The 19607-nt window shown below is 39.2% G+C and overlaps 6 protein-coding genes across 7 annotated transcripts; 3 read left to right on the top strand and 3 right to left on the bottom strand.

The window, feature by feature from the left end:
- Positions 1–56: 56 nt before the first annotated feature.
- Positions 57–2100, top strand: LOC110637556 (probable pectinesterase/pectinesterase inhibitor 7). The gene is made up of 2 exons (XM_021787733.2): positions 57–1093; positions 1209–2100. The coding sequence occupies exons 1-2, from the start codon at positions 97–99 to the stop codon at positions 1898–1900; spliced, it is 1689 nt and encodes a 562-aa protein (XP_021643425.2). The 5' UTR covers positions 57–96; the 3' UTR covers positions 1901–2100.
- A 404-nt stretch (positions 2101–2504) lies between these two features.
- On the bottom strand, positions 2505–3194 carry LOC110637559 (putative invertase inhibitor). Its single transcript, XM_021787737.2, has one exon. It carries the CDS (start codon positions 3149–3151, stop codon positions 2612–2614), a length of 540 nt encoding a protein of 179 aa, XP_021643429.2. The 5' UTR covers positions 3152–3194; the 3' UTR covers positions 2505–2611.
- A 130-nt stretch (positions 3195–3324) lies between these two features.
- On the bottom strand, positions 3325–4351 carry LOC110637558 (RING-H2 finger protein ATL5-like). Of its 2 annotated transcripts, XM_058152628.1 has the most exons (2): positions 3882–4024; positions 3325–3784 (listed from the first exon to the last, which is right to left on the bottom strand). In XM_058152628.1, the coding sequence occupies exons 1-2, from the start codon at positions 3911–3913 to the stop codon at positions 3583–3585; spliced, it is 234 nt and encodes a 77-aa protein (XP_058008611.1). In that variant the 5' UTR covers positions 3914–4024; the 3' UTR covers positions 3325–3582. The 2 variants fall into 2 exon arrangements, with proteins under 2 accessions (XP_058008611.1, XP_058008610.1); XM_058152627.1 differs by having other exon boundaries at positions 3325–4351.
- Positions 4352–5642: 1291 nt separating this feature from the next.
- On the top strand, positions 5643–8297 carry LOC110637560 (uncharacterized). Its single transcript, XM_021787738.2, has 3 exons — positions 5643–6222; positions 7250–7488; positions 7838–8297. Exons 1-3 carry the CDS (start codon positions 5758–5760, stop codon positions 8082–8084), a joined length of 951 nt encoding a protein of 316 aa, XP_021643430.2. The 5' UTR covers positions 5643–5757; the 3' UTR covers positions 8085–8297.
- A 5141-nt stretch (positions 8298–13438) lies between these two features.
- LOC110637563 (60S ribosomal protein L18-2) lies at positions 13439–15968 on the bottom strand. Its single transcript, XM_021787743.2, has 5 exons — positions 15815–15968; positions 15636–15725; positions 15430–15558; positions 14828–15010; positions 13439–13862 (listed from the first exon to the last, which is right to left on the bottom strand). The coding sequence occupies exons 1-5, from the start codon at positions 15815–15817 to the stop codon at positions 13704–13706; spliced, it is 564 nt and encodes a 187-aa protein (XP_021643435.2). The 5' UTR covers positions 15818–15968; the 3' UTR covers positions 13439–13703.
- A 387-nt stretch (positions 15969–16355) lies between these two features.
- On the top strand, positions 16356–19196 carry LOC110637565 (exocyst complex component SEC15B-like). The gene has a single exon (XM_021787745.2). The coding sequence runs from the start codon at positions 16610–16612 to the stop codon at positions 19034–19036; it is 2427 nt and encodes an 808-aa protein (XP_021643437.2). The 5' UTR covers positions 16356–16609; the 3' UTR covers positions 19037–19196.
- Positions 19197–19607: the final 411 nt, after the last annotated feature.

The raw sequence follows: 19607 nt of genomic DNA on the forward strand, positions 1-19607 counted from the left end.
TTCCTCTCCTCTATAAATTCAATATATTGCCGAACTCACTCACTCAAATCATAATCCTCATCAAACTAGCTAACTCTACCTTGCACCAAAGAAGAAATGGCATCTAAGCTCATCTTCTTTCTGATAGCATTGCCTCTTCTCCTTGTTCTTCCCTTGTTTACCTCTTCAGCTTTAGCAGATTCCTCTCCAGACAGTCCTGTCTCTGCCGGTTCTCTTTGCAACTCCACCCCTGACCCTTCCTACTGCAAATCCCTTCTCCCTAACAACGCTTCCAATGTTTATGATTACGGTCGATTTTCTGTTCGCAAATCTCTTTCTCAATCCCGTAAATTCTTGAACTTAGTTAACAAATATCTCGCTCGCCGATCCTCTTTATCTACGTCTGCTATTCGTGCTCTTGAGGATTGCCAGTTGCTGGCTGGTTTAAACATGGATTTCTTGTTAAGTTCCTTTCAAACTGTTAATTCAACTAGTAAAACTTTGCCTTCTCTGCGAGCTGATGATGTGCAAACCCTGCTTAGTGCCATTTTAACCAACCAACAAACCTGTTTAGATGGCCTACAAGCCACAGCTTCTGCTTGGAGTGTGAAGAATGGTCTTTTACTCCCCTTGTCAAATGACACAAAACTTTACAGCGTTTCTCTGGCTCTGTTCACCAAAGGTTGGGTTCCGAAGAAGAAGAAAGGGTTCACATGGCAGCCAACAAGAAAACAACTCGCATTCAGAAATGGAAGATTACCCTTAAAAATGTCTAGCGAGACACGCTCAGTTTTTGAGTCAGTTAGTAGAAGAAAACTTCTCCAGGCAGCAGAGGGCGATGCGGTCTTGGTGAGTCATATTGTGACAGTGAATCTGAATGGAACTGGGGATTTTTCTTCCATCAATGACGCTGTAGCAGCAGCTCCAAACAATACGAAAGGTTCCAAAGGCTACTTCATGATTTTTATCACTGCTGGTGTTTATGAAGAGTACGTTTCCATTCCAAAGAACAAGAAATATTTGATGATGGTTGGAGCTGGTATTAATCAGACAGTGATCACCGGAAATCGTAGCGTTGTTGACGGATGGACTACTTTCAATTCTGCAACATTTGGTAAGCACTCAAAACCAAAATCAGAGACATTGAATCCATAATCTCTCCCTGCAATAATTACCTCTTAGTGTTACATTTTGTTATTCTTAATACATTTATTTCATCAATATTGCAGCTGTGGTGGCACCAAACTTCGCGGCTGTGAACATAACATTCCGGAACACGGCAGGAGCAATCAAGCATCAGGCAGTTGCACTTCGTAATGGAGCCGATTTATCCACATTTTACAGCTGCAGTTTTGAAGGGTACCAGGATACCTTATATACACATTCTCTAAGGCAATTCTACAGGGAGTGTGATATATATGGTACAGTAGACTTCATATTTGGAAATGCAGCTGTTGTTTTTCAAAACTGCAACTTGTATCCTCGACTGCCAATGAGTGGACAATTCAATGCTATCACTGCCCAAGGGAGAACCGACCCCAACCAAAACACGGGTACTTCTATACACAATTGTGCAATTAGAGCAGCTGATGATTTGGCTTCAAGCAACGCGACGTTCCAGACTTATCTTGGGAGGCCATGGAAGGAGTATTCAAGAACTGTTTATATGCAGAATTTCATGGATAGTTTAATAAATCCTTCAGGTTGGCAGATATGGAGTGGAGATTTTGCACTGAGTACGCTATATTATGCAGAATATAATAACACAGGACCAGGATCTGATACTACAAAAAGGGTTACATGGGCTGGTTATCATAAAATTAACGCTACTGATGCTGCTAATTTTACAGTTTCTAATTTCTTGCTGGGAGATGATTGGCTACATCAAACAGGAGTTCCGTACTCTAGTGGCTTACTATGATATTGCCACCGAGCCTAATTAAATTAGGATTTAGGTTAGGAGTTTTTACTTTCATTTTATTTTTTAATTGCTTTGACTTTGGAATAAGCAAGCGATATTATTATATGCTTTACACACTAAATGCAATATTCTTTTAACCAAATTGTAAAACAAATAGCCATAGTAATTATTTTTATATGAAAAATCGTTCATCCTTGTTATGTTTTCCTTTCTCACATATGTTTATATTATTTTTCGAAATGGAAAGCGTCGTCCGCTACAGCGAATTGTGATCTTAGTTTTTTGGTTTTTTTTTTTTAATTTTAATTTTAAAAAATAAAAGACAAGTAAATTATCTCATATATTCATTATATTTATATATTCATATTAAAATTTAATTATTTAATTGCTTGTTTACATCATTTCACACATAAAATTTTAAAAAGGAAAATCTGGATTATTTCATAGCGAGGAAGGAAGACCATGCTACGTATTAATTTGTGAAATATTTCTTATTAAAATTGTGGATATTAAATATAATTTTTAATTAATTTTAGTATTCATCATGTAGCATCAAGCAGAAATAACATTGCTATTAAATAAAATAAAATAAATTAATCAGAAATATGCGTTCAAAATCTTAATATTAGAAACTGAGCAGATTAATTATAAATATAATCTGGGGTAAAATAAATATAGAAATTGCCATTAAAATATTAAATTGTCACTTAATTAATTAGCAGTTAAGAGTTTGTTGATGGCCAAGGCATTGTTGCATAATTGTTTAAAGATGGCATTCCTTGCCGTGAGCAAAAAATCCTGGCTGCCACTTTCCTTGAAACCATCCTCGCAGGATTCTGCATCAGCAATCGCTGCACCCACCCAAGCATTCACATCGTGTTGAGCATTCGCTAATAAGGCAGCAACGGAGTCATCGAGTTGCTGATTCGCATCCACATAATGCTGCGCACAATCGGTCAGGGCCTGCTCGGTAGAAGGGTCCAACCCTGATGTGTCATTAAGCATTCGCTTAATGTACAACGCTGTGTCAGTTGCGTTTCCAGATGCAAGCCTCAATGCTATCATTCCCAGTTGCTGTAGATTGGCTTGTTCGCTTTCTGGGTCTAACCCAAACCACGCCATGCAATTAGCCTTGTCATGGGAGCGCTCGCATACCTGTTCCGCTAGACTTGAACCGATGATTGGGTGCGGCAAGGAGCCGAGGCAAACCACTAGAGAAATGAGGAAGAAGAAACTTGCAATGGGCTTCATTTTTCCTCCTTCTCTAGTTGCATTGAGAGGATGATTGTGGGTTTTTAAATCATCAAGGGACAAGTTTAATTTGTTCACATGGCAGTTTAATCAAAATTAGATATCTTACTCTGTATTCAAGAAAGTCCACCCATGTAAGAAATAGTTGCGCTTAACCATCGAGATAAACCGGATTTTCAAGATTTTTCTTCATTTGCTCATATACACCAAATTCTTTTATCTTCCATCAATTACAGAAAATTTTAAGTTAATTGGAAAGAAACAGTTAGGGTGCCCAGTGGGCTAGAACATAACTTATCTACACGCAATATGGCCCAGCCCAACAAACTAGGTTTCTACTTGTATTGTATGAGCTCCTCAGTCGCTACAAATGAGGGACAGGGCCAACCGGAGAACCCAAGCCCATGCCCACCAAACCCCTAAGCCTTTCGTCACCCGTGGCTGTGGGTAGCTCCACAGGATGACTTCCTCTGGCATTCCAGAGGGCATAAACTCGCTGGCGACGAAGAAGCAGAGCAAGCCCTCTCATCTTCTTTCTTCTGCCGCGATTCAGGCTGTAAACCTGCCTCTTCAATCACCGGTACCACAGTTTCGGCAACTGTTTCAGGAACTTTGTCGGATTGAACCGGGGCTCTACAGAGCGGACAGTTAGAGTGAGCGTGAAACCAAATGTCGAGACAGCAAACATGAAAGGTGTGACTACACTTGGGCAATACTCGCCCTTTCTCACCTTCTTGGAATTCCGATAAGCAAACGGCGCATTGGAGAACTGAATCCTGCGTTTTCGAACTGTAAACAAAAGTAGGAAGAGTTCCCAAAATAGACGGGTCAAGCACTTTGTCTGCTGCACCAGCGGCGGTGGGTGTGACGGAGAGAGAGAGGAGGTGGCGACGGCGTTGGCGGTGTTTGAATATCCAACGAGCATAACTGTGGAAACAAACTATGAAGACGACGATTGTGAAGAGGATGATTCCTGAACAAAGCATTATCTTTCCATTACGAGCGTAGGCCGTGTTATTGGAGACTTGATTGGAGATTCCATCGGTGTTTTCCATTAAAGAAAGGGTGCAGAACGCAAAATGAATTAGAGGATGGAGTTTTATTGGAGTTGCAAATTGCAGGAAGAGGAAAGGGAAGAGGAAGGTTCCTATATTGCAGAGTTGAGTTGACCGATAGGTTCTGATTTTGGGCTTTACCTTTTTTTTTTTTTTAAGTGGCGGGATTTTATAATTGCGTTTTTTTTATATATATATATATATGGACGTAGAGATTGGCCGATTGGTACATTACCATCTTATCTCGAGGGCGGAACTCCTCAATTACACCTATAAATTTTAGATTACACTATAATTTAGTCTTTAAAAAAACTTAAATTTGATGCAGCAATCGACACTCATAGGAAGAGAGGTGCTATTGCTGTTGTGGATCGTGACCAAAATGGGGCTGTTGTGGATTGGTCTTGCAAGCTTTGGCATTATCAGTTTGATCCTCTCACACTTGAGAGTCTTGCTTGTCGTGACCAAAATGGGGCTGTTGTGGATCCTCTCACACTGAAAATGGTTTTATGGAACCAACTAAACTAAGACCAATCAGGAAGCTGGGTAAATCGAAATGCAGCTCAATCAAACAGAAAATTTTCAAATCACAAGTCAAAATGAGCTGAATTTTTAATCAAGCTGTTAGTTAATGTTTACAAGAGAGATTTATTTAGCCTTAAAGGTCTTATATTTGAATTTTGTCATTGGTTTCTTGATATGTAATACATCTACATTCAATTAACTTTATTTATGAAAGTATTCTGAACTTTGACAATGTGGTGAGGATGTATGAATGTAAAATACTCAACATTCTCCGTTAAGTATGTAATCAGTCTATTTATAAATTAATTTTTAAAATAAAAAAGGACTAAATTTTTCAAAGAATAATGGAGATATTTCAAATGGAGAGGAGCAACAAGACAAGAAAGAAAGATAATGACTTACAAAGTTAGATATTAGGAATATGCAAATATAAAGTTTATACATCGAAAGAAAATATAATGAATAAAAGATATAAATATGAATGACCTATAAACTGATTATCTTGAGATTTTTTATTAAATATGACTTCAAACTCATTAGTATAAAATCTGATTTGTTTCAATTTGATAGATGAAAAAGTTATGAGGTGACAATCGATAGAATTCATATTAAGAGAGTATTATATATATATATATTTCATTCGAACAAAAACTATAATTTACTGTAAATTAGTATCTTCTTTTTCATTTTAATTTTTCATAAATAGAAAGAATTTTTATTTTTTCAACACAATTTCACTATAAAATTTTTTTATTTTAAATGAAATGACCATAATAGTTACTTTTTCAAATAATGCTATAATAAATATAAATTTGTATATTTTACTTAATATCAGGGACCTGTTTGTAAATACGAACGTAAGTCAGCAATTTGGATTTTGCTTTTACCTCTATAAGTCGAATCATTTGTACATTTTTGTGTGTGTGTGTGTGTGTGGACTCTTTTTGTTAGCATTTGCTACCAGTCTTTTGCAAGATTACACAGCGCCCTTCACGACAAAGCTCCAAATTATCGTCAACGGCACAAATGGAGAATATACAGCACGCAATAGTGCCCACAAATGGCATAAAAATGCACATAGCATCTATAGGAACCGGCCCTGTGATTCTCTTTCTACACGGCTTCCCTGAGCTCTGGTACACCTGGCGCCACCAGCTCCTCTCCCTCTCCTCCCTTGGCTACCGTTGCATCGCCCCCGACCTTCGCGGCTACGGCGACACCGATGCTCCTCCTTCCTTCACTCAGTACACTGTACTCCACATCGTCGGCGACCTTGTTGGGTTGCTTGACTATCTGGGTATTGATCAGGTGTTTCTTGTGGGTCATGACTGGGGTGCGTCAATGGCTTGGTATTTTTGCTTGTTTAGGCCTGATAGAATCAAGGCCTTGGTTAATACCAGCGTCGTATTCTCGCCCAGAAACCCTCACGTGAAGCCCGTGGAAAGATTTAGACAAGTATTAGGCGATGATTTCTACATGTGCAGGTTTCAGGTAAGTTAATTTCAATTATGTCTCTTTCCTTTTTATTTCCGCTCTTTCCAGTTCCTGTTTCTGGGTCGTCACTTGGATATTGATTGATAGATTATCACTTTCTTAAATGGTTATTGAGTGAAGGATTAATCTGGTTTTAATTGATTTGGGCAAAGTTGCGATTATACTTTATGTCAGTTGTCTGTCTTGATTCTTTTACATAGCAAGCTGTTATTGGGTTCATATGACCTTGTGAGCGATTGAGAATATAAAAATAGAATTTGCTTTGTTGATCTGGTTATTGGATGAGGTTTCAAACACTGTAGTTAACAGTTATGAGCTCTGATACCATGGGTACATAGTTGGATTTGAAATGTTATAGATGCTCCAATCTTTATTCGCTCCTTTTGACACCTGCACTTTCAATAGTAAAGCAACTCATGAGAATGGAAAAAGTCCCCAACCCAAAAGAAAAAGTTAAAAAGGGATGGAATTTGTACCCAACAGCTAGCCATTGTGAAATGTTTTGAACCTCACATCCTAGTGGATTATGATGGTGGTGTTCATTTTTCCTTTGTTTGACTATTATTATTATTATTATTTTACTTAAAATTGTATATAACTGCTAATTCTGATGATTTTCAGAGAATATGTTCAATACACCCGACGACATATCATTGCCATACATCTACATATCAAATCAATTTGTGTTGATCATTTTCAAGGATTGGCTCTACAGTATTTAGGGGGTGTGAAATGCATTGCACAATATCGATTCTGAACGGCATTTTATACGGGCTTATGGTCCTCAATAGGGATTCTTCTGGCCAAATTACCTAACTTAGAATCATTTCTTATTTTGGTTTATATTTCCATTGAGAAACTAACCTTGAAGACATGGTCTGGAATACTTATCTTGCTATCTGGATGTTAGCATGCATTTTCAACCTAAATTTCTTTTCACCTCCTCTTTGATGCTGTAAAAGTAATCCATTTTTCTTGCTCCTTTGAACTAACCAGCAGAAAAACTTACCAAATTACAATGCAGGAACCAGGTGAGATTGAAGATGACTTTTCCCAAGCTGGTACTGAAAAAATAATAAGAAGATTTCTTACATCTCGGAATCCAAAGCCACCTTGTGTGCCTAAAGAAATAGGATTCAGAGGTTTACCTGACCCTCCAAGTTTGCCGCCTTGGCTGTCAGAAGAGGATATCAATTATTATGTCAGCAAATTTAACCAGAAAGGCTTCACTGGAGGGTTGAACTACTATCGATGTTTGGATCTGTATGTTCTACACATGCACAGCTACATTTTGTCATTTTTGCCTTTTTGTCATCATTAACATATAGCCATTTTGCTTGATATAGGATTCATTTTCCATATATTTGTTTTATGCATACTACTTCATTTCACATTTCCTGTTCCAAAATCTATGGCTTTCTATGTGACACATTATTTCAACAGAGCAACATGTTTTCTCATTACTGTTCTAAAGGATGTTGCCTAGGCATAGACTTTGAGTTTAGGATCAGCTAGTGTGAGGTTAAAATTGCATGTAGCGTCAACCGTTGCCATCTCATTTGTGGAAGGAATTGAGTTATACAAACTAGTAATCTTCTGTTGCTTGTTGCAGAAACTGGGAGTTGACAGCACCTTGGACTGGGTTACAAATTAAAGTACCAGTTAAGTTTATTGTGGGCGACCTGGACATTACCTATCACTTCCCAGGAGTCAAGGAATTTATTCACAATGGAGGTTTGAAGAAGTATGTCCCTTTCTTGCAAGAAGTAGTTGTAATGGAAGGAGTAGCTCACTTCCTCACCGAAGAAAAGCCAGAGGAAATCAGTGCACATATTTACGACTTTATCGAGAAATTTTAAACTGGCAATAAAGTGCCTAAAAAAGGCTCCATAGTGGTTGGACTTGGACCCCATCTCAGCTCTTGGTGGCATCCACTGTGTTCTATTACTTTCCTGGCAGTTTATTGTCCTTTTCTCATCTTTACAAGAAATAAACACTCATCTTTGGACCAGAATTGAGATTTGAGATAAGTTTAAATGGTATATCTCATAAAGAGAGATCTTATTGTAGAACTTAGAATAGTTCTTGAAGTTGATAGTTTATGCTGCTCCTATCTTTTGCAAGTTCTAATGGTAAGAAAATATACCTGTCAGCCGAGGGGACTTGTTGCTTCAATATTTGTCTTGGGAGTCCAAACTTGCGTTGAAAAGAAATACGAGTGATTGCATGCAGTCCTGATGTTTTCTAGTTGGAGTCATAATTATTGATAATCAACATTAGGATTAATTATTATATTTGAGAATGTTAGTAGCTAAGCAGGATTACTAGAATCTGCTTCTGATATTATAAGCAGTTTGTGAGTTGGTCATTGGTACCCCAGGAATGTAGGAAGAATAACAGCTGTCAGCTGTCACATGCACCATATAATAGCAATCGTAACAGTTCATCTCTCTCCTCATCTCTTCTCTGAGTTCTCCCCCTAGAGAGTGCTGTGTTTGGGAGAGAGGGGAAAGGGGATGGGAGTGGATGGAACCCTTTCTCCCTATCAAACCTTCATGGTTGGGCCCGTTCCTGAGGCAATGATTGTTGACCCATATGAGTACAGGACCAAACAAATATGAGTTAAGTTTCAGTTTCGTCCATTACAGAACTATGTGTGTTGCTGTAAGTTGGGAAAAAACAGGTTGGTTTCGCCATGACGACCATCGAAGCGATTAGAGACTTCTATCCAAAACTTCTCCTAAAAGTTCGACGATGATCCTTCTTATTTGTCTTGCATGTCACGACCCAACCTATGGGCCGGACCGGCACTAGGACCTGGGCCAGCCTAAAGCCCCCGAGGCCCGTAGTAAGCCTAACTGTTCATTTACCCAATTCTAAGGCCCATTGGGCCCAAATTCAAGAAAACAAACAGACAGAGTCCGGCCATAAAATGGACTTTCCAACGGGGAGTTTTTGACTCACCCGACCTGTAAACACAATAAACAATCCATTGGGGAGCTCAGCTCACCCTCCACATACTCATCAACATAATAATAAATGGGAGCTCAGCTCCCTCATCCAATCCATCAAAACAGACTTAAAATATTAAGTTTACAGGTTCAACATGAATATAATATTACAGACCAAATTCAAATAATTACTGCTAACACATGCGGAAATTCTAGGAGTAATTAAAATTACACAAATATTAATAAACAACCTGCGAAGTAGAAAAGCAGGTTAACCCAGAACAAAATATCCTCCTGTGGCCTGTAAAAATTTTTGAACAGGAGTGAGCGTTCGACTCAGAGAGTAAAATATCAATTTTAACCATAATCTCTATAACTATCTAAAACTAATGCACCCTGTAGAGTGAAATGCAACATCCACATCATTTTCACATCATAACATCAAAAAGGTAATTTGGAGCACTCACACACCCTGTAGTATCAATCATAACATATGGGGTGATCCCTATCTGACTCTCTTAAATCCAACCCGGTGCCTGAATTACTCAAGCTCGGACTTCCACTTAATAACCAAATCGAGGTCCCGAATTACTCAAGCCGTGACTACCCCTCGAAGGATCGGGTCCCAATTACTCAAGCCGTGATCGCCTGGCCCTATCCATAGTCCACACCACATCACACGCACGCCAACGCACGCTGCTGCTCCAAATTACCACAACAATATTCATGGCACATTATGATTATGAATGCAACATAATTCGTGCCTAGAGTTTAACTACATAAATATATGCATATAAGTGATGCATGGGCATGCTGAACATATAATAATATCGAAATTACAATTAAAATTAATATTTTACTCACAAACTTGACGACAAATTACTGTGGCGGCTGGGCGGAGGAAGAAGGCTGTCCCGGCTCACCTGACAATTACATTACATCTATTTAATAAATTTGACTCAATACAAACAAAGAAAAGATCAAATGCGTCCTAAGTCGTGCAGAAAATCCGTGAGTCTCCCCTATACCTAGGACCTACCCAACCTGTAAAAGGGCAAAAAAACGTACTTCTATATTCACAATCTATATATCAACAGTTCAATCATATCACACAGCCCCTCCTGGGCCCATCAAATCAATCATCCATCACAATACGCAAAATTTCAATTTAGTCCTTATTATTGATCATTTTTGCAAAAGCGCCCAAACAAGCTCTAAAAATTATAAAACTTTGCTCATGTCCTTAGCAATATTACTAAGCTATTGCAAAAGAATCGTAATTTTCTAAGCTACCACGAATATTTTATGGATTTTTAATCCTATTTAAGCACTAGAAAATTACGAAAAACAAGGTTGGGTTTACCTTTGCGATTCCGACTTGAGGCAGCGCTCGGGACGTCTGAAAATGGGGCTAGCCAAAACCTCGGTCCAATTCGGAGACTTTTCGGTAGCAGTGCATGCGGCGAAATTTGCGAACTTGGTCAATCGTCGAATTTCCGCGAATCGAGGATACCTACACGAAGCCCATAACACGGGGGTTAGTACATAAATTTTTCAGAATTTTCTAAGCTCATTAAATGCTCGGAAAAACACTGCGAAATTCCGTGGGACCTACCGAAAAACGGTGTCGGAAAAATTCGAAATTTATGTCGTTGCGAAGCTCTCGACGAATGGAGCGTGCTGGTGGTCTCGATTTTCTCGTGGGATTCACGGTTTTCGAGAAATCTAGCCCAAAAGTCGAAATGAGCTAAAATCTTCCTGAGCAAAAATCGGACAATCCGCTCGATGGATTTCGGCGTTCTTGGTGTCTATGGAAAGCTCTCGCCGAGTAGATGATTTTGGACATAAGACCCGGTCCAATTGGTGGCCGGATCGGCCGGATTTGACCGGGGAAGCCGAAACACCGCGCGCGGAAGAAAGGGAGATCGCGCGCGTTTTCCGGCCGTTCTAGGTGGGCTGCCTGGCCTGGGACGGTGAGGCGGCGCTGCGAGGAGGACGCAGGAGGCGGTGGCGGCGAGGAGGAGAGAGAAAGCGAGAGAGAAGAGGAGAGAGCGTCGCGCGGAGGAAGAAAAAGAGAAGAGACGGTCCGATCGGCCGTCCGATCCGGTCCGGTTCGATTCGGCCGGTTCGATTCAGGACACAAAATTTTGAATTTTTACTCTGCCTCGGGACCGAAAACGAGGTCCAAAAATTCCGAAAAAATTCCATAAAACTCAGAAAAATACGTAGACTCCAAATATATTTTTAGTTTTGCCACGTGGTCTTTAAATTAAATTTTAAAAATCATCAAAGTTTATATTTTCGAAAAATCGAACCCGATTCTTAAAATCCGAAAAATCTCAAAAAAAAAAAAAAATCCTAAAATTCAAATAAAATTAAAATACCAAAAATACTCATAAATAATAAAATTTTGGGGTGTTACATTGCAGATCCACAAAACCTTACAATTCCCTCTGATCGTCAGTCAGTCGCTGGTAAATCTGAACCTAATGGCCCAATGAACCTCAAAACCACACAGCCCAATTTCGGCTTAACCTCAATTGGTTTGATTTATTATCAATCTTCAATTTCATAATCAAAATAGGAATTGATTTTTTTTTTTCTTTTTTAGAAGGTGTTGATTTATAAATGTTAAACTGGCAGTGAGCCAAAAACAAAAAAATTCCTATGCCACCCTATTACAAGAAAAATGAGAATAAAAAAGGACAGCTAAATTACAGGTTCTCTTAATATAGGAGAAAGAGATATTAGTGAAAGACAACGATAATTGTCTAACATTATGAATAACTTGTTGGATATCCAGAGGAACCATTGAATTCTTAACAGTATTGATAACCAGTAAAGAGTTTCTCTTCAAGATACCTGAGTGAAAGCTTCTATTAACAGCCAAAAGAGCTGTATCTCTGCATGCTAAGCTCTCTAAAACCAAAGGTCAGAAATGAAATTGTATTTCTTGCAAGCTGAATCTAAAATTTGCCCCTTTGAATTTGGGACAACTGTTGTGTCACCTCCATTCCTACTAGAGTTAACTGCAACATCAAAATTCAATTTAAGGACATTTGCAGGAGGAGGGATCCACGCAGCTGGAATCAAGGGAAGAGTAGAAAAGGAAAGACTAGTAGGCTATTGAGTTAGATTATACTCCTCAAAATGATGAATTGTCACGACTATGACTTTTTGCGGAACCTGCTGAGATTGCCTAAAAACAAGAGCATTTCTGCTCTTTTAAAGATGCCAAAGAATAAAACCACCAATTGCTTAAATATAAATTTCTCAGAGTGATTCTCAGTCTAACAATTCATTATATGCAAGTTGTTGATACAAGTAGATCTAAGGCGCAAAGGAGATTCAATCCAAACGGCTGCAGCTCTAGGACAAGAAAAGAACAAATGCCTTAAAGTTTCAACTTCTCCACAAAATATACACTCTAGATTAAAATGGCTCATTCGACAATGCAACACTTCATTGGAGGGCACTTTTCCTTTTAACAATGTCCATAAGAAAATTTATAGCTTACGTAGCAAGGGTATTTTCCAAATACTCTTCCAAAAAGAATTTAAGGAGGACAAAGAGCTAAAATCAGGCATATCTTTTAACGACGGAGCCACAGGTTTTTGGATGTCTCTAGTTATATAATAACCAGATTTTACAGAATACTTGCCTCTTCTTCTGTCAAAGTTCCATACAAGCTTGTCCAGAACTAAAGGGATTACTAAAATGTTCTTAAACCTCCTCGTCTTCAAAATTCTCATATAGGATTCTAGAGTTCCAAGTATGAGAGTGCTCATCAATAAGCTGTCTAACCCAAATAATTCGAGTGTTATAGTTCATTTTAACTCTAGACCTTGAAGGAAAAGATAATGAAATCCAATTATACTGCTCGCATAAGATCGAATTCCCCTCGCCTACTTGCCATCTTGGATCTCAGGCATGGATGGAATGCACAGACTGATATGGCTCACATGCCACATAATGGATTCGCAGAAGGCCCCGCAAAAGTGTCCAGTCCTCTAATCCTGGTACAACAGATCAGCATGCCAACTGCCAAACTGTCCAGTCCCTAATGAACCTTTTAACTGGAGTATAAATCAATATTATTATTTTGAGTCATTTTTAATCAAAAAAACACAAAATTGAACAAAGAAAGCACATCCCTATAGAGAAAAAAAAAAAAGAGCCTAGTTATCAAGCCCAGTAGCCTACTATTATGTACATCAAACACTAATGACCATTCATCGTGATGATAGCACATTCAATACATCTTTAGTAAGAAATAAATCGTAATTATAACATAGATCATTTAACATTCAAAAATACCCCATCAATCCTCAGTCGACATCCAAAGTCTAATGTTTAAATCAAAATACCAAATAAACTACAGACATTAGCCTGCTATAATGCAACTGTTCCATTCCAGAGGATGAGAAAAAAAACGAAGTAAAACAAAACCAAATTGAAGGTTGGTCTATGGATGCATCTGCTTGGATTTGGTTGGGTGATCTGTATTTTTTGACCAAATTCAAGTACTCAAACCCTAAAGCCCCTGCTGTTCCTTCTTCCTCTAGCCCTCTCAAATTTCCTTCCCTTTGATCGTACGTAAGGTTTGGTATGGCTGTGTGGGACACCAGGTGCTGGTCCAAAGTGCTTCACAGCCTCACGAGCATTCTTGGGACCCCTGAGGAGAACCTACAATATTGAGAGTGAACTTGCATCACTCAAAATTTTCTTCTGGATGATCAGAAATTAAAAAAAAAAAAAGTTATTTTACCAAACAAACAAGGGATGAAATAATCAATTGTACACACAACATTAGAACCATAAATGCTATAAAAAATAACAACAAATATAAGTTGAATTGTTGATAAATAGATATTACTTTTAGTTTCCAGATTCCACCCATTTAGAAAATGTTGACCACAGGCAGAGATATATCAGCCATCCCCCACCATTCTTTATTTCAACATATCATATATTGTTCATCCTGAACACCATGCAGTAGGGGAAGAGAGAGCATACATTCTCTTTGTGCAAAGAATATTTTAAGGTTCCAAGCTTGGTTACTCCTATCCTTGTGACCTGATGTGAAAGGGAATCTTCCAGCCCAAATGACCAATAAAGAACTGTATTTGATAGTAAATAATCTTACACCCCTAGCTTGGCCTTGAACACTACAATATAATTTCAAAATCAAAGTTTGTTTGTAGAGGCTGAGTTCAACAGCGGAATCTGATAGTCACCAATACACTGCTGAGTTGGGAAGGATGAGGCTGTTTTCATATACCCAAACTAATTGATCGAGGTTCACACTCTGAGTTATATATTCCAATATTTCATATTCTTATTTGAAATGTATTTGCAAAAACACCTTTAACAGTGCTAAGATTTGTTGCTTAAGGTAATAAACAGGAAGAAACAATATATCCCAAATTGTAATTTTGGTCATGCTGATTGGGAAATTCACTCACCAAACAGTATAATAAAAGGAGAATAGAGATAATAGAAAAGATGATATTGAATAGCGTGCTGTATTAAACACAACAATTATAATCCCAAATTACTTACTGATTATTAACAACTAATAGTAATCAAAGCAAAATTAAAGATTGCACATAACAGAAAACTAATAGCAATCATAGTACTGGATCACATACCGTGTTCTGACCAAGAGGAGCTCTAAGAGCAAGCTGGTCAAAAGTCAAGCACTCCCCACCTGCCTTCTCAATCCTTGCCCTTGCTGTCTCTGTGAACCTCAGTGCAGTAACCTTCAGGGAAGGGACTTCATACACCCGGATATCATCAGTTACAGTACCAACAACCACAGCAACCTTATCCTCCTGATGTATAAACCCCAAAAATACGGTTGATTAATAGTTATTCACACAATAATCATAGTTATGAGTAAACAAAAGAAGAAATAGAAAGCCAAAAGCAGTTTGAAACTGGAGCAAACGAGAGAACAGGCTTCACAATCTGTTCAAAAGCCACAAATATGCAGGTCACCAATTGGGAACTTAATTATTTCTCAATTAATAAGGAAAAAAAATCCCGGGATTACACCAGTTTGCACAAAAAGGATCAAAAGCCTAAAGAGATTCAACCTGGCTCAATACAACAACTATTGGCACCACTGAGTTGAGCTTTCCCTAGAACGTAAAATAGACAAATAATAATTTTCTAGAGAACCAAACAGCAGTGTGTGTGTGTGTGCGCGCGCGCGCGCGTGTGAGAGAGAGAGAGAGAGAGAGGTAGAGACCTTGCCCTTCATGAAACGAATCAAACGAGAGAGGGAAAGAGGGGGCCTGTTAATCTTGCTCATGAAGAGCCGCTTCAGAATCACCGCATTAAATTTACTCCCCGTCCTCCTCACCAGAAATCGGTACAACTGTTATACAAATCCTCCAATGTAAGCATGTGAATAACACAAACACGCACAAATTAAAAAAATAGGGACATAGGTACCTTGACGAGAAGCTTGAGGTAGATATCATCGGACTTGGGCGCAGTGCGCTTGGTCTTTTTGCTCTTGCCTCCGGCCTTCAAATCGATACCCTGAAATCACAAATATGAGCGCTCAGACTTTGACCGTAAAAGGGAAAAAGCCAAAATATAGCACGAAGGCTTGCTCGTGGAAATGGTACCATTCTTGTTACTCCTGCTGCTCGGCGGGCGACTGCTGCAAGGCAAACGTCCTTTAAACAGAGAGGCTAGGGTTTTAGGACATTGTAGGGGAGAGTTGGGATCGGCCACTTCTCTCTGTTGTTCAAGTCTATTGACTTTCGGTGCATCCTAATCTTTTGCCCTACACGTGGCTTATTCATATTTGGGATGCGACAGTTGTCAAGTAAAGTTGATCCACTCCTGTCAACGACGTCGTTTTAAGCTTTGAGATTCAAGGCCCAGAAGCATGCTCGGTCCGGCTTTTTAAAGAAAATTGAAATTCATGTATTTTTTTTCAACATCCCAAATAAGAGGGAAAAATATATAAATATAAATAAAAAGTTTTTTTTTTCTCAATGTATTGGACAGCATCACTGCATCGTCGCCTCATTGGTCTCACTATTTATTTATTTTTTTTAATTTATTACAATTTAGTTTCACTCACTCCCACTCTCGCAATCCTATTAGCGTTTGGAGCATCGCGTTGGAATTAATATTCAATCTCGCTTTGGAATATCGAAGTAAAGCGTCCCCAATAGCAATAGTAAATGTGAAATCTCAGACGCTTCGCCGCCGGATCACTGCCGTGGAATTGCCCAATGGAAGGGTCAAACATTCTTTGTGTTGGAATTACCAAAATAACCCGCGCTTTTCACGACGTCAAATTAGTCAAACCAACCTGAAACTTCCCTTCTCCTCTCTTGTTTAAATAACGGCTACTCAATCCTTCTCGTCCTAGGTCATCTGTCATATCCTCCAATAATCCTTTCTCCAAAATGCATTCCACAAAGCTACGCCGGAAGGTGGTTCCTGCAAACGGAGACCTCGACAACTCCGCCGACAAGCAAGACCAGCTCCTACTCTCCGTAGCTATCTGCAACGGCGAGGACCTCGGCTCTTTCGTCCGCAAGGCCTTCGCTTCCGGTAAGCCCGAGACACTCCTCCACAATCTCCGCCACTTCTCTCGCTCCAAAGAGTCAGAAATTGAGGAATTTTGTAAAGCTCACTACCAAGACTTCAACCTAGCCGTCGATGACCTTCGATCCTTGCTCTCCGACGTTGACTCATTGAAATCCTCCCTTTCCGATTCCAACTCCAAGCTTCAGTCCGTCGCTGGCCCTCTATTAACTGTTCTCGACTCCTACATCGAGGTCCAAACCGTCTCTCGCAATGTGAACTTAGCTCTTACGTTAATCGTGTCTTGTATCAAGCTCATGGAGCTTTGTTCCAGAGCCAACCATCATTTAACCAGCGGTAATTTCTACATGGCCTTGAAGTGCGTGGACATGATCGAGAGCGAGTTATTGGATAAAACGCCATCTTCTACTTTGAAGAGGATGTTGGAGAAGAAGATTCCTGAGATTCGATTAAATATAGAGAGGAAAGTGAGCAAGGAGTTTGGTGATTGGCTCGTGGAGATCCGAGTAGTGAGTCGGAATCTGGGGCAGTTGGAGATAGGTCAAGCGTCGGCTGCGAGGCAGCGAGAAGAGGACCTTAGAATCAAACAGAGGCAAGCTGAAGAACAAAGTCGTCTCAGTGTGCGAGATTGCGTCTACGCTTTGCAAGAGGAAGATGATGACGACGGGATTAATGGTGGGATTGGAGATGATGTTAAGGATGTGGATACCAGTGGTAGTGGTAGAGGATTGTTAGGGTTCGATTTGACTCCGCTGTATAGGGCTTATCATATACACCAGACATTAGGGCTTGAGGATCGGTTTAAGAAGTATTATTTTGAGAATAGGAAGCTTCAATTGACTTCAGATTTTCAGTTATCATCCATGACCTCGTTTCTTGAATCTCATCAAACTTTTTTTGCGCAAATTGCTGGGTTTTTTATAGTAGAAGATCGCATTTTGAGGACTGGAGGGGGTCTGATTTCGAGAATGGACGTTGAGAATTTGTGGGAGACTGCTATTAGTAAAATGTGTTCAGTGTTAGAAGATCATTTTTCTAGGATGCAAACTGCGAATCATCTGTTGTTGATAAAGGACTATGTGAGTTTGCTTGGAGTGACTTTGCGCAGATATGGCTATCCTGTGGATGCTTTATTAGATGTTTTGAGCAAGCACAGGGATAAGTACCATGAGTTATTGTTGTCTGATTGTCGTAAGCAGATTGCTGAGGCACTTCATGCTGATAAGTTTGAGCAGATGTTGATGAAGAAAGAGTATGAATATTCAATGAATGTGCTTTCGTTTCAGATACAGACTTCGGATATTGTACCTGCTTTTCCCTATGTTGCACCCTTTTCATCCTCGATACCAGATTGTTGTCGAATTGTGCGGTCCTTTATTGAAGATTCTGTGAGTTTTATGTCTTATGGTGGGCAGCTTGATTTCTTTGATGTTGTTAAGAAGTATTTGGATCGGCTTTTGAGTGAGGTTCTGGATGAAGCTTTATTGAAACTTATAAATAGGTCAGTCCATGGGGTTTCGCAAGCTATGCAGATTTCAGCAAATATGGCAGTGATGGAACGTGCTTGTGATTTCTTCGTTCATCATGCTGCGCAGCTTTCTGGCATTCGATTGAGAATGACAGAGAGGGGTAGGAAGCAATTTCCGCTAAACAGAGCTCGTGATGCAGCGGAAGAGATGCTATATGGGTTGCTTAAACAGAAAGTTGATGGTTTCACGACATTGATTGAGAACGTGAACTGGATGGCTGATGAGCCCGGACATAGTGGAAATGAATATGTGAATGAAGTCATAATTTATTTGGAGACTCTGGTTTCTACTGCTCAACAAATATTGCCAGTTCATGTCCTTAAAAGGGTTTTACAAGAAGTTCTTTCTCACATATCAGAGACTATTGTGGGGGCATTGGCCGGGGACTCTGTGAAGAGGTTTAATGTAAATGCTATCATGGGAATTGATGTAGATATCCGACTGTTGGAATCTTTTGTGGATAATCTAGCTTCTTTATTCTCCGAGGGAGACGCAAATCAGTTGAAAACAGCACTTGCTGAGGCACGGCAATTGATTAATTTACTTTTGAGCAATAACGCTGAGAACTTTTTGAACGCAGTAATTAGGGAGAGGAGCTACAATATGTTGGATTTTAGGAAAGTAATGACCATATCAGAGAAGTTGAGGGATCCTTCAGATAGACTATTTGGAACATTCGGGAGCAGGGGAGCCAGGCAGAATCCGAAGAAGAAATCTCTGGATGCTTGGATAAAAAGGCTCAAGGATGTTAGCTGATTCAATCAACTTGATGTTAGTTGATTCAATCAACTTTCTCTTAACCATTGCAATGAAATCTTTCTTTACCTCTGTCGTTCATTGCAAAATTTGTTTGCTTCCAGTTATTGTACTCTTCTCATTTTGTCAATATATATGAAAGTTAATATTTTTGTATTTATCACTCATACATATGCATATGATTGTTTATTGAATTCTTTTTATTATTTATGCTACTATGCTAGTATGTAGTGTACATCCTTGGGCATATCTGAGTGAAAATCCAACTTCTTCATGCAAGCTTTTTGCGTATCAGGATGGCAGCCTATGAGAATCAGACTCGCTGTTCACTGTTGTGATTCCTCCTTATGCATCCTTGAGCTTCCATAGGCTCTGTAGGATAACCTTCATTTTAGTTAATTTGATCACAGCATTCACAATTGGTCCCTGATTTTTTTGCACCTCTTGTTAAATAGACCTTGTTCCACCAGATTCTTCTTTGGTGCTATGGTGATTGTAGTTGTCAGTTATTACTTGCATCATGGGGATGAATTATATATACTACAATTTAACTTTTGAAACAAGGGCATTA

This window comes from Hevea brasiliensis, chromosome 9 (assembly GCF_030052815.1).
Source record: "Hevea brasiliensis isolate MT/VB/25A 57/8 chromosome 9, ASM3005281v1, whole genome shotgun sequence".
NCBI classification, from domain to species: Eukaryota; Viridiplantae; Streptophyta; class Magnoliopsida; order Malpighiales; family Euphorbiaceae; genus Hevea; species Hevea brasiliensis.